At 39.9% G+C, this 15,537-nt stretch overlaps 1 protein-coding gene across 4 annotated transcripts in view; it reads right to left on the reverse strand.

Moving 5' to 3' along the window:
• Positions 1-15,537, reverse strand: part of ENOX2 (ecto-NOX disulfide-thiol exchanger 2) — a 319,462-nt gene that overhangs the window by 72,801 nt on the left and 231,124 nt on the right. For all 4 annotated transcript variants that reach the window (XM_030934490.1, XM_030934489.1, XM_030934491.1 and 1 more), the window contains one exon: positions 1,453-1,608. In XM_030934490.1, coding sequence (XP_030790350.1) covers positions 1,453-1,608 — 156 coding nt within the window. The remainder of the gene's footprint in view (positions 1-1,452; positions 1,609-15,537) is intronic.

Consider the following 15,537-nt stretch of genomic DNA (forward strand, 5'->3'; position numbering starts at 1 on the left):
AAAAGGTACTATCAGGAATGCACAACTTTCTCTAATCTGAAAGCAACATGCTGAAAGGTAAAAAAGGCCATTGCCCACTTGTAGGGACAGTGGAACTAAGAGTAAGAGACAGATAAAATGGTGCTGCTCATTCACTTAGGCACTAAACACAAATCCAGGAATGGCCATTTGAGCTGGCAAGTAAGGCCTGCAAGGGCCATCTTATTCTCCATTCCCTAATTCTCCTTGTGACATACTAGCTTTTCTCTCAATACAGTCCTCTGAGATGCTGGCCTCCTAGATTTCTTATTGGTCTGGAAGGATGTCTCCTGTTGACAGCCATGTTCAAAAACCAGAAGAAAGCATAAAGATCTGTTTTTTTCGTTTTCTAGCAAAAGGGGCCAAGATGATCTATCTAGCCAACCTGATTGATTCTAAAATCATCTCAGTTATGAGCAGACCATACTACGTAAAATCTGGGTCCCTGCCAGGGCCTGGGCCGTGATTAACTGATTCCTATTTAAGGTAGGAGATGAAATATTTGTCTGAAGTCACATGTCAAAGATTCATATTTATCCTGATAAGGCAAGGTCATTTGATCTATGTCCTAAACCACTGAATGTATCCCTTAACAAACAGCTCTAATCTTTGTACTGTAGTGGTGGTTCCCTTGGTATGCTATCCAATATGACTAGAACTATGGAAAAATCATTAATGAGGCTTGGGGCACATGCAGAATCAGCTTCTAATCACTGAATGTATATAAAACTACAAATGCATTTGGAAAAAAAGTTTTAGTCAATTATTATTAGTGGGACATTTTAAGTAAAATATGGTCACCATATCTTTACACATGTTTTAAAGTGAATCTAAGTAGAAGCCTGTTCATTACTGACAAAAATGGATCTCTAGATTACTTCCACATGAACTGCTTTGACTGGTGGCTACAAGTAGTGTGACTTAGTCTCAATATTCCTCTCTGCCCTTCCAATATGTTGAACCATGCCTCACTGTATATTACAGCCCATCGGTTGAATAGCAGTGGTTCGAGTGATGTATGAATAGCTGCTAGCAGTGGAAGATTCTTAGCACCAAACATATATTCTCATGTGCCTCAGATCACACTCTGTCTCTGCCATCATCAGTACATGGGGCAGTTATGAAAAGGAAAGACTACAAATGATGGTGTTGAGCAATCTGCATGCTTCCTTCTTTACTAACACACGTGAATTCCTTACCAGACTGCATTAGAAACATGTATCATTTGTACTGCAACTTGCACACAGAAGTCTACTGTTGTGTGCATAAAATTCAACCCTGCCTAGCAAGAGAAAATTTTCCTGTCTTCTGTTCTCTAGGTGAAGCTTTCGTACAAACATCTATGAAGCCCTTGGGTATTCTTTTGAAAAAGAAGAAAGTTTTCTTGTACACTAAAACATTGTGTCTTGTGTGGAAAAAAAAGCAGAATATTACTTGGATTTGGAGGGAAGAGCGTGCAGCTTTTACAGTGTATGATCTCTTTGACTACTGGCATATCTGGAGGAATTGGTGGAGGTACTATTCCCAAACCAGGCATCATTGGAGTTATTGGTGGAATTCCAGTCATCATTCCAAGAGCAGGATCAAAGTCTAAAAATGGAGAAGAGAGAACAATAAATGACACCAGGCAAGGTTAAGTGGAGAAAGAATGTTACTTTGTAAGCTTCAAATCAAAGGCCTTTCTAAGACAGAGGCAAAATATTTAACAAACATGGTACTTAGTATTCCCAGGTCTTAAATATTATCTTATAGTTGTGCATTTTCCTTTGGGGATGGGGCCGTTTTGTTTGACCAGGGCTTATTTAAGTCTCTGCATCTCATTGCGGCATCCAAGGTCTTTCATAGCATGGCCATGCCTTGTCTATTGATTTTGCCTCTATTAGTTTCCAACACACACTCTCTGCTCCATTCCGAGAAGGCTTTTTACTGTCCCTTGTACACATTTTCTTTGTACAGTACAGCATGATATTAAGAGCACAGAGTTTTGGGGATCAAGCAGACCTGGGTTTTAGGTCTACCATTTGCTTAGCAGGATGAACTTCCAGTTCCTCATCTGCAAAATAGGGTTAATATCACCTACGTTACAGGAAGCTGTAAGGAGTAAACAAAATGATGAATCTAATGTGCTGAGCACAGGTTTGATAAATAAGTACTCTCTGTGCCTTTGTTCACGTTGTTCTTTCTGCCTGGAATTATTTGAGCCTCTGCAAATTCTCCCCATGCTTCAAGGCCTGGCTTAAGTGTCACCTTCCTTGAAGAGGCTTTTCCAGATAATTGTGGTTCATTCTTGACTTTGCCTCTAAAAGCTATCGGTTCTATACTTGTTACCACTGATTTTTTTATTTTGCATCATTCTTTGTTTAATTCAGGGATGCCTCTAGCATGTGTATTTTTTTTGTGGGGCCTATCTACGTACACAATTTGTTTCACTGCTAATCAGTACTGGCAGCATTTTCGTGGCACTATCTCACGCGATACCATGAAAGAAATACCACATAAGTCAGCTGGAGTGGTTTCCTTGCCAGGCCACTCTCCTGGAACTAAGACTCTGGGGAGAATTCCATGAGTCCTGAAGCTTCTTGGGGCATCTAGTTCACTGCACATACAGGTCAGAGGATTGGAGAGTATCCCAAAGGGGAGAAATGGGAACTCAGATATACATGTGTCCAGTTTAAGATTAGGACTTCTCAGATGATAATGCCAGTCACAGTTTGCCCCAGACACTGCAGGGGAACTTAGAAAATTTCAAGAAAGGTACTTCTTACAACCAGAATACAAGGAGGAGCTGCTCTGGACCCAGGGCAGCTGCCCTGATGATACTGCCTGCTTGGCCAGTGCTTGGCTCTGGAAGGGGACTTAGAAATTATCCAGGTAGGCATTCCATAGCACAGGGGCCCCGAGGAGGAGCCCCACTTGCCTGGGTCTAAGGACAGTATTGATTTCATTGTTTAAATCTTGTCTCTAGATCAAAATGGAATTTCTCTGAGAGAAGAGAGTACACTCTACTTCTTTGTTTCTCTGCCTCCCACTCCTGTCTTTGCTATAGAACCACACACAGTGGACTGCAAACAAAGAAAGTACTGCAGCCTGCGGGGTTCTGGTAATTCAGGGGCAGTTGCAGCAGCAGTAGCAGGCCCTACTCCCAAAGACTTCATCATGTTCACCACACAGGCCAGAAGGGTAATGCCTGTACACATGTCCTTAAAGTGGCCCTGAAGTCACCTGGGTGGCTCTTTCTCTCTAAGATGCTGGAGGAGGTCAACCTAAACAGCAGGAAGAACCCAGGATTCCCACAGAAGCAGAACCTCAGGTCTGACAGGCATAATAAGAGTGAGATCTAGAGCTGGGCAGATGGGCAGGCAGGTGGCACATGGGCATCCCCTGTTACAAAGGCAGCCCAAGCAAGCTAGGGCATTACCCAGTCTCTCACATGCCTTTTAAATGTGATGTCAAGACCCTGAAAATGTTTGGGAAGAAAAAAAATATCCCAAAAGGAAGTTTTATTTTTATGAAAATGTTTACTTTTAGCCCTCAAATGTCATCTCACTCAACTTGCATGTACACACACACACACACACACACACACACACACACACACACGTACCCTCCTTCCCTCCCACCCATGGCTCTCATATCTATACTGTACTCCATATAGTAGTTATGTGATCTTGAAGAAAGTTTCTTAATATCTGTGTGCCTCCATTTCCTTTTTGGTAAAAGTAGGGGGCAAATAATGACATTTAGCTCAAAGGATGAAAACACAGAACAGATATGAAGACCTCTGGCAAGACAGATAGTCCTGATAGGTAAGTTTCCTTCTTTCCATTTAAAATGTGAAAACCCACACTGATAAATTCACTGATTCAGGCATTCATTCACACATTCACAAACATCTGTGATAGGCTTCCTATATGTCAGGCTCTATGCAAGTGTTGGGGGTGGTGTCTAGGTTTCCTGTTGGATCTTAGAGAACCAAAATAAGAGCACTATGGTTAAGAATGCCATTTATGTCTTTGGAAAATTTGATTCCTCATGCAGAAGATTTTGGAGAAATTGTTAACATTATCTTACCCATTTACAAACTGTTATTTTTCGTTAGGAAAAGATCAGATTAGATTGTGTGCCAACAAAACAATCCCATCTATTTTTCCTGTTCTACTGAAATGTTTGTCTTCCTTTTATTGTTCTGCCTGCCTCCTTATTGTTATTCATATAGCTCTGTCACTCACAACTCTACCTTACCACAGATTACAGAAACATCAGTTCATTAAACAAGTTCTGCCACTTCGGCTGAGAAGGAAATGTCTGTCTCTATGTACTGCCTACTAATAAATGGAGACAAACAAAAAACAAATATACAGGATAAATATAACTCCTGACTGATGTACTTATCACTCTGCTGTTTCATATAATTACATTAATATTTTATAAATTCATTTAAAAGCAAATGTATTCATTGCATATGGCTAAAGCCAGAGTAGATAAACTACCCCTCTTCCTTTTGTTCAATATGCCAGGAGTTCCATAGGCTACACTGCCCATAAGGGCTTGCTAGAGAGCAGGTTGTACATGACATTTCAAAGTCTTCTATCATGTTGATTATTTCTTTTGCTTATCTTTAATCATTAAGCACCAAAGTGAATGTGGATTTCCAATGTCGACCAAGAAAACCATTTGAAGTCATGGGCTTTATACATATATTGCAGAACCTGAAAAATCAAAGAAGTCCAGCAATTTAAAACACACTGGGAATAGAACACCAGAGAAATTCTCTCCCTTTTCCAGGCCCCTGGCCTGGCTTGTGGAGTACTACCAACAAGTACGTACCATTGCCACTTATGTTAGGAATTCAAACTTTCAAAGATTTGAAATCATATAAAAGAGTTATGGAAAAGGCCAAGATACTCCTCCAAAGTCCTTTTTGCAATAAATATCCTGTTCTGTTTTGCTTTTACCGTCTCTTCTAACACCATTTCCCTACTGCCTTCTTGACTCTTGGCATGGCCATTGCCGAAAGAGTCATGACATATTGATTTGTATTCTCTCTCTTTTTTTTTGGAGACGGAGTCCCGTGCTGTCGTCCAGGCTGGAGTGCAGTGGTGTGATCTCAGCTCATTGCAACCTCTGCCTCCTGGGTTCAAGCAATTCTCCTGCCTCAGCCTCCCTAGTAGCTGGGATTACAGGCATGTGCTACCATGCCTGGCTAATTTTTTTTTTTTTTTTGTATTTTTAGTAGAGATGGGGTTTCACCATGTTGGTCAGGCTGGTCTCAAACTTCTGACCCCAAGTGGTCCACCTGCCTCAGCCTCCCAAAGTGTGGGGATTACAGGCGTGAGCCACCAGGCCCGGTCTGTATTCCCTCTTCTGATTCACGTACTTCCCGAAGTCCCAACCCACTCGAAATTCTGCAAATGCTGTCTGTTAGCTGGGGCCAGCTTGCTCCTCAGACTTGCAACTCTACCATGTGATTTCAAGTAATGTTTCCATGTAGCTTTAAGCCTTCCTGCTACCTAGCAACTTGCATTTACTCAACCTTGGCAGAGTGATTATTGTCCATTCTCTGTACACATCTGAGCCAAGGAATTACAATGGAGGCAAATGTCATTTCTGTGCAGCTACTCAGTTATCCCTCTATCTATTCATTCACTATTTTGATGACAGGTCCTATGTCAGGTGTCGGGGTTTCAGAAACGAATAAGACAAAATCCTTGGCCTTATACTCTAGTTTGGAAACAACAACGCAAAGTTACAATGCTGTATCATCAATGAATCACCATAATTGTTTATTAAGTGCTTAAAATGTTTTAGGTTCAGTGCTAAGCATTTTATATAATCACATTCTAATAGAGCTGTGAGCTTAGATATTGTTATCTTTCATTTTATGGATAAAGAAATTGAGGGTCAAGGGGGGTTTAGTTACGTGCTCAAGTTTACACAGCCAGTAAGAGGCAGACCTAGAATTCAAATCCAACTTGGTCTAATTCTAATGCCCTTAACCACTACACTGCCTCTCAATGTAGTATGACAATGGTTTCAATACATTAATACAATTGCAGATATAAAGTGAAGCAAATTGTTGAAAAAATAAGGCATATGAGCAACAAAATGTTTATATACAATTCTTTTCCCCCCAATGTGGTGGATTAAAGTTGGATACAAATTCTTTGATTCTCCTTCCATCAAGGTAAGGGTCTATGCCCTTATCCCTTTGAATCTGGATGGGCTTTAGAACTGCTTTAAACAACAGAATATGGCATAAGGGATATTGTGTCCTTTTTGAGGCCCAGGCATTAAGAGAGATGCAATTTCTACCTTTTGTCTCTAGAAATGAGTGATAACGGGAGCTTTTCATCCTCATATAAGGCTGATTACCCTGCTAGAGAGACCACGTGGAGAGGGACTTAGAGCAAATGGCAGAAGACGGATCCAGCTGAGCCCAGTCTTGTATCTGTCTTTACCAAGGTGTCATGCATATGAGTGAAGTCTTGAAATCAGTCTGCCACAACTGAGGTATCCCAGTTGATATCACATAGAACAGAAAAATTGCCCATTTCAGTCCTACCCACATTCCTCATCCAGAAAAATCTTAAAATATAATAAAATGATTGTGTTTTAAGTCACTAACTTCTAAGGTAGTTTGTTATATAGCAATAGGTAAGGAGAATATCCAGCCTGGCTGCAGTGGAGTGTTACTGGTTAATAGAGTTAACAATTTTCAAGGAATGAAAATAGAAAGTACACTAAACAGTCAAACTAGACTGACCATGATTTTTCTCAGATTTTTGAAAAGGCGCTTTAGGATCCTGCAGGGCACAGAGCCACTGTCTTGGGCAACTATTGCCACTACACTGTTGCTATATGGAAGGACCATTGTTCAGCTGGAACAATGTCAGATGACTGACGCTCTACTAGGTGTACTAAGATAACAGTTGTCTACAAAACTGTAGAAACCTCAGAGGTGTTCTACATCTGATGTCTGACAAAGACATCACACATGCCTATTTTATGGTTCAACCCTAATAGTTTTTGACAGGCCCGTTCATGTTGGCTTCTCTTTCTTTTTCTTTCTTTTTTTTTTTTTTTTGAGATGGAGTCTCGCTCTTATCATCCAAGCTGGAGTGCAATGGCATGATCTCAGCTCACTGCAACCTCTGCCTCCCAGGTTCAAGCGATTCTCCTGCCTCAGCCTCCCTAGTAGCTGGGATTACAAGCACGCGCCACTACGCCCAGCTAATTTTTGTATTTTTAGTAAAGACGGGGTTTCACCATGTTGGCCAGGTTGGTCTTGAACTCCTGACCTCAGGTGATCTTCCTGCTGTAAAATGCCACCTTTTACCTTTGTGGCAGGGGAGAGGAATACTAGCTACCCATTAATTGGCTACTTATTAATTTCCAGGTTTTATACACTGCATCTGACTTAATCTTCACAACAATCCTAAGGGATGGGAAATAATATTCCCTATTTTACAGATGAGGAAATTGAAGCTGATAGAGATAACACAGTAAGGATACACAGTAAGTGGCACTCACTAAACATGCTCCTAACCATTAGTCTACACTGCTTCCCACAAAGTCCACAGTTTCATAGAGAAAGACAGATGCTCTCTGTCAGATTAGTACCTACCTACTCAACCTTGTATGTGGCCTTCAAACCTTCCTTTCCAGGAGGCTATCCTGGGGTTGCGTATCTGTAAATCCAGAATTTCCTATTGAGATATTTGACACATGCATTGTCACAGTGTTTCGGGGCCTCTTTTTAAAATTCACTGTTGCAATTTTGTGCCACAAAAGAAGTCGAAATTGTGGCCATGTATCAATTGGAAGTAGGCAAAGGTAGGAAGTGACACACATTGACTATCTTGCTTACATTTTCAGAACTGGACCCTGGTTCTTACTGAAAGCCCCTTTACACTCTCAGAAAGGCTTTGCCTGCACTTAACGACTTCTCCCCATCCAAGTGCCCCTGGCCCGATAAAAGCATTTCCAATCTTTTAGGTGTTCCAGAGACCCCTGAGCCCCAGGAGGTAGTTTTTACTCACAGTAAAACCACTGAAATGCAACCACAGATTATTCCAAAATAACTATTTCAAATAGGATCTAATTATATATGCATAATTAAGCTATTTTATAGAAAGTTATGATTTCAACTGAGCTACATATTTCTGAGACATTATTGTTATTTCTTTAGAGTTCCTACAAAATTCATTGGAAAATTAAGAATTATGCCTGTGTACTGGGAAATTTTAACCCATTATAGTCCTGTCTCTTTTCTACATAGATCCTTTAAAAGACTTTTTAGGCAGTCTTTGTCAGATTAGTATCTACCTACTGAAGCTTGTATCTCTCTTCTAATCTGAAGAGAGAACACAGATTTCCAAGGACAACCTGGCTGAGCTGTGAGATGATTCTGGACTTCTCACCAGCCCTCTTGGAGGCACAAGTTCCCAAAGTTTTACACAATGACTCTCAAATTCTACCAACATCTGTCCCGTTTCCCCAAAAGATCATCTAAACACTTGTTTCAGCTTAGCTGGAAAGGTGAGACAGGGCCTGGCTCATGTACAACAGCAAACAATCTGGCAACCTGGGATTGGTGGGTTATGTGGCCCAATTTCAGTTCACAAAGGTCCTCCCAAACATATCTCAACTTTGATCTCAAATTTCCACCAGTGGAGCTTTATTCCTTTAGTGCAAGGTTTTGCAAAATCTCCCTTTGTAGCCCATCTTCCCTCAATTCCTTTTTATTCATTTACACTGTGTTCTTGCCTTTTTAGAACATTTGACAGGTCCAGAGTCATTAGCGAGGACATTTCCCACTACATCTGTGGTTCCCAGATTTCTGGATTTTGGAAATGAATAAAATTATATGCATATTTAAGGTCACCAGCCTCTTAATTTGGCAAGAAAAGAAGTGGGGTAAAAGTAACAAAGAAACTAACCAATATCCTATTCATACAGTTCATAAAAGAAAGAACATTTTAAAACCAAAAATACAGGAAGTCTATCACCTCAGAATAAAGGGCAGTCCTTTCAATTGAGCAAATTTAGCTTCATGACAAATTTACTACATTTTTAGTTTTTACATTTTGCCATAGACGGGTCGTGGCCTACACACCAGTGTTTGGGCTTTTCAGATCACTCAACCATTTCACTTAGCGTGCTCCCCTATATATGAAACTTCCTGTGAAAAATTTCTTTCAGAACTAGAATGTCACACACACACACACACACACACACACACACACACACACACACATTATTAAGGGCCATGAAAAACTTCACTTCCCCTGAGGACTGGTGTATTTTTTCTTCACGGAAAAATGCAAATTATATAACTGATCAGGTTTCCCTTTTTTGTTTTGGCTGCTTTGTCACAGGGGCAGCTCAACTTCAGAAATCAGGTGGGATCCTATGACCTACACACCTGAATTTTAATTAACTTCCCTACCTGGTCTTTGTCTTGTATTCTCATTTATATTTTCCCAGATGCTGATTTATTTTATTTTATTTTTTATAAATTATTGTATTTTTTCATATACTGTAATCTTTCTTATAAGCTGCCTCAAAGTCTTTGCTGAATGAGGTGATGTAACTCTATAGTTAACCACTGTCTCCATACTGTATACCCTTGCATACCTTCCAATAATTGATGCAGTGTTTCCTCTGCCTACACTGTTCTTAGTTCTTTTATCCTCCTGACATACTCCTATATATCTCTGGACACCTAGCTCAAATGTTACCTCTTCTGTGAACCTTTTCTGACCACCGCCATCTACCTAGCATTTCCCCTCACCATACCTGGGCTAAAACATACTTATTTAGAAGTTTCTGTTATGACACTTGCAACATTATAGTGTAGTGATATTTACTTTGTTGCCTCTGTCACTGCAACTGGAACTTGAAGGCAAGGATTGTGCCATGCCCATGTTGGGATCCCCTATATCTAGCTCAATAGATCTTCAATGAATGGATGGATAAATAAAAGAACAAATGAATACAATGAAAGGAAGGCCTTTGAGCTGTTGTCAGTGAAGAGCCAGCTCATATTTGAGAACATGTTGGATTAGGGAGAGAGTGTGGAAGTTCTAAAAGCATTGGGGTCACTATGAGGATAGGAAACTTTGTCTTTTTTGTTCATTGCTTTCTCCCCGGTGCTTCTCACAGTACCTTTATGCCGGCAGGCTTCAGTGAACATTTCTTGTATGAATGAATGAATAAGCAAATAGTTTGACTCAGCTCCTTCTCCTAATAGTTTCCATGGGGAGTCTTTTCTTTTTTAATGATTGTTCCTATCACTGTGCATTTACTTATTCCAGCTAGTTAAGGTCATGAAATTCTTATCTTAAAGATCCTCTGGCCCTTGAGCTTCATGTACTCTTCCAAAGGCTTTAAATATTTTAAAATATTTCCACGAGAAAACAGCTCCACAGCATTTACCTACACAGACTGTGATGTCGAGCGCCTCACTATCTGTATTTCGTGGTGTCTTCCCTGGGAGATAGGACCTTGTTCTTTGCGGGGACCTCAATACATAGTCTCTATTATGTTGACCATCTCCTGTTTGTCCTTCTGTGGCCCAGTTAATCTTGTTGTTGCCAGTACTCAAGTCAAAATCATGATGTGCTTGTTCCCAAAGAAAAATATGACAATACATAGATCATATAAACTCATACATTTTTGTTGAAGTAAAGTACTTCTGTAATATCAAGATAAATAACTAAAACATTTTTAACCTTTTCAGCTATACAATATAGAATTCATTCATATTCATAAAAGCAGGGTCCCAATTATGTCCAAACCAAATGATGACGCCTCTGTCTTTTTTTTTTTTTTGAAAGGATGACCTGGCACAACAGCTAACTGCCAGCTGTTGTGTTACTATGGGAGCTTGATGGCATGGAGGAGATTTAAATGAGTATCTCCAGGTGTAGATATGCTCCATGGTGAATCTTGAGAGTACCATCAGTAGCTTGAATTCAGGTTTGTTTTGAAGAGACATTAATTTTATCTGGTATATATAATGTTTACATATTACTGGCTCTTGTAACATATATACTATGATGATGAACAGTGCTCTCCTTTCTCAGGATCGCAACTTTTTGCCACTAAAAGCATACTCTATTTGTGGCAGATATTAAAAATAATACAAATCAAAGGCCAGGCCTTCCTGAGGAGCTTGCAGAACAGTGGTCTGTCATTATCATACAAACTCCTTCTTTCTTTCTGTTCCCATCAGAGTTGGCCTGTTGGGTCCAGTGATAACTGCCTCCTTAAGAATAAGAAGGGCTTTGCTCTGAGAATAAGGTCCATGAGTCCATATTTTCCAATATCTTTCATTATGGAGCAGACACAATCAATATAGTAGGGATATCATAATGAGGAACTCTTCTCTTTTTGGACTTCACAGGGTCCACACTTGGCTGCTATGGATATTTTAATTGAGGGGAAAATAAAGGAAGCAGCAGGCAGTATTCAACAAGTAGCCCTTAATGGGTCCATCCTTGGATTCATCTGGAATGACTGGGGCAGAACGATGCTCTTTAACCAGAGGGCCTGACTCTATTGAGCTCCACTAACATTAGTCTTATTTGACCAGCTTCTCAAAGCAAATACTCTTGCAGGAAAGACAGCTGCCAGCCAGAGGGGACCTCCTGATCTGCCATCATTATGGATTAACTTTATTGAACCACAGCAGTACAAAACACCATGTTAGTTGAAAGGGAACTCCACACCAAACCTCAGAGATAGCCTGTTTCTACTCACTACTCAATGAATATAATAACTATGCCAGACATTGCCTTCATGACAAGTGTGTGTCCAAGAGACTCAGCATCCATGACAGTATAGATTAGAGGTCTCTGGGGGAAGTGAAGGAAGCTTACATTATCACTTGTTTTTCATCAATGTCAAAAGACTTCTCTACTGTCACAGACAGGCCAGATGAGACAGGACAAAGAAAAGTCTGCTGGCTCAGTAGGAAACCTCCTGAGGAACATAAAAGTAGCTGAATTACTGAGCCTTTGATGGGTGACTTCAGGCAACAGCTCCATGAGGCTTATTTGCTGCCTTTTCCATTTTAAGAAATCTTGAGGCGTGGGAAGCTGATCAGGGAGATGTTTTAACCCATTGTAAAGATGGCAGGCACTCTGTTCTCCAGACCCTGGCCAGAAGAAAGGTAGGCAGCATTGGAGTGTCGTGCCACCCTTCCATTCTGTGAAAATCCCCAACAGATTTATAAGGAACAGGCATCAGTACTGTCAGACATATACTATTCTCTTCACCTGTTGCTGTCCAGTATTTCACCAGGGAAAAATTTCACCCTTGCCTTTACTGTCCTTCACTGTTGTTAAAGGTAAAGATGAGTCATAATTCAACTTTTTGTGAGCCACATCGCACATGTGAACTTGAAACAATAATAATAATAGTTGAGTTAATTGAGGAATTACTGTGAGCCAGGCATCACTCTAAGGCTTTACATGTATTAACACATGAATCCTCATAACAACCCTATAACATAGGTGTCATTATTATCTGCATTTTACAGATGAAGAAACTGAGGCATAGAGAAGTAAAGTAACTTGTCAACAGTCACACAACTGGTTAATGACAGAGACTTGAACACAGGCATTCTGGATCTAGAACCCATGTTCAAATCTCAGTGGTAAACTGCCTTCCTAAAATAATACAGATATGAGAAAAACCAGTTCACATATAACTTAAGTGATTTTATACATAGCTTTACAAAGTATATCTCAACCTGATGTTATTGCCCCATGCACTTTAAGACAAGAAGGGAACTACTGAACTAATACCAGTATTTCTATGATCAGGTTTCCAAACAGTCAAGTAACTTTCACTGGAGCATGGTGGCAGGCAGAATCACTGAATTACAGGTCAAACATAAAACATTTCTTTAGTCGTTAAGAAAACAAGATGTGGAGAAGGGGGCCAAAGGTAGAAATTAAAAATACTCTCGAGGTTTCAAATGTCTGGTTGAAGCTGGATGTACAGAACGCTCATTAGCATATCAGCGTTGACAGTGGCTGCATAGCATCCAAATACTTTCAATTTAAGTGGGAGCTTAGCAGCGATTTGAAGAATGTATGTTAGTACTTCCTCTACATCAGAGCATATAGTACTGCTAAGAGTAGTAATAATGATGACAGTTTATCTTGATTGGGTGCTTATTATATGGTAAGCAGTGTGCTAAGTATATTATTTAATGTCCACAGCAATCCTATGAGCTAGGACACTATCATTATCTCCATTTTACAGATGAGAAAACTGAGGAACAGACAGGTCAAGTAACTTGCTTAAGGTAACGTAGTAAGTGGCAGAGCAAGGACTCAAACCCAGGTAATCCTCTAACTTTAAGGCCTGTGTTGTTAAGCACTAAGCAAGATACTGTTATGAGGATTCAAGCCCTCTACCACACTGTTAAGAAAACTTACCACAATTTTCTAGCCTTATTATTGACCCTAGCTCAAGCTTTGGGTCTGTAATGATTGCTTGGTGGCATTTTTGTTCTCAATGCTAGGCCTTTCTTTTTCCATGTTATAGATGGGTGGCTAAGTATTGAACATTACTTTGTGAGCATAGATTTATGCTTATATATGATAATTTACAAATCATATGATATCAGTTAACATTTAGGCCCCTGGACCAGAGCACAGATGTGGCCTCAATATTTTTCCTGGGACTTTTACACATATGGTCCAGACTGTCATAAACTGGAAATACTTAAGTCAAATTAGATTGTCTAGTCATCTGAGACTATAAGTGTTGTGACTCAGGGACACTCTACATGGAGCTATAAAACAATATATATTTCAGTTTAAATTCTATTATAATCAAATAATAAAGAGGTACTAAATACAAAACTTGTTACTTCCTTAGAAATGTCTATGAGAAATACATTAATAATGATTTTTGAAGTATTTTAATAGCTGCCATTTTTGAGCACCTTCTATGTACCAGACATTGTGCTAAGCATGATTTAATTGTCATCCTAGGAGTTAGGCACTATTAGTCTGACTTTGTAGATGAGGACACTGAGTCTCAGAAGATACACAACTGCTCGAGATGAAATAGTGAAAGAAACAGGCTTGGAAGACAAGCAGACTGAATCCAGAACCTGACATCGTAACCATTCTGCAATATTGGCTCCTACAGTAACATTCACTGATCCCAGATTGGCCCCACTAGTCATTCAAAACCTAAGGAAATCCATGGTCCAATGACTGTAGCTCTCAAAGGATGTTTGGTTGTTCATTTCAATTATTGTTGGTCTAATGGAGAAGAAAACAGTCTGGTGAACTACAACCTATGGTATGAATTACAGTTTGGCAGAGTTCTTTGCACCTGACACATATAGAATTTAGACTCCTTTTTTTTCTCCACCTGTTTCTTATTCACATACCTTTTTTCTTCATGTTTGGTTGCTTTTATGCTTGTTTCTTGGCTTTTGATGTAATAACATTTCTTTTTTTTTATTTATTATACTTTAAGTTCTAGGGTACATGTGCATAATGTGCAGGTTTGTTACATATGTATACTTGTGCCATGTTGGTGTGCTTCACCCATTAACTCGTCAGCACCCATCAATTCATCATTTATATCATGTATAACTCCCAATGCAATCCCTCCCCCCTCCCCCCTCCCCATGATAGGCCCCAGTGTGTGATGTTCCCCTTCCCGAGTCCAAGTGATCTCATTGTTCAGTTCCCACCTATGAGTGAGAACATGCGAACATGCGGTGTTTGGTTTTCTGTTCTTGTGATAGTTTGCGAAGAATGATGGTTTCCAGCTGCATCCATGTCCCTACAAAGGACGCAAACTCATCCTTTTTTATGGCTGCATAGTATTCCATGGTGTATATGTGCCACATTTTCTTAATCCAGTCTGTCACAGACAGACATTTGGGCTGATTCCAAGTCTTTGCTATTGTGAATAGTGCCGCAATAAACATACGTGTGCATGTGTCTTTATAGCAGCATGATTTATAATCCCTTGGGTATATACCCAGTAGTGGGATGGCTGGGTCATATGGTACATCTAGTTCTAGATCCTTGAGGAATTGCCATACTGTTTTCCATAATGGTTGAACTAGTTTACAATCCCACCAACAGTGTAAAAGTGTTCCTATTTCTCCACATCCTCTTCAGCACCTGTTGTTTCCTGACTTTTGAATGATTGCCATTCTAACTGGTGTGAAATGGTATCTCATTGTGGTTTTGATTTGCATTTCTCTGATGGCGAGTGATGATGAGCATTTTTTCATGTGTCTGTTGGCTGTATGAAGGCAGAAATAAAGATGTTCTTTGAAACCAATGAGAACAAAGATACAACATACCAGAATCTCTGGGACACATTTAAAGCAGTGTGTAGAGGGAAATTTATAGCACTAAATGCCCACAAGAGAAAGCAGGAAAGATCTAAAATTGACACTCTAACATCACAATTAAAAGAACTAGAGTGGCAAGAGCAAACACATTCAAAAGCTAGCAGAAGGCAAGAAAT

Source organism: Rhinopithecus roxellana, chromosome 7 (genome assembly GCF_007565055.1).
Source record: "Rhinopithecus roxellana isolate Shanxi Qingling chromosome 7, ASM756505v1, whole genome shotgun sequence".
In the NCBI taxonomy this organism is placed as follows: Eukaryota; Metazoa; Chordata; class Mammalia; order Primates; family Cercopithecidae; genus Rhinopithecus; species Rhinopithecus roxellana.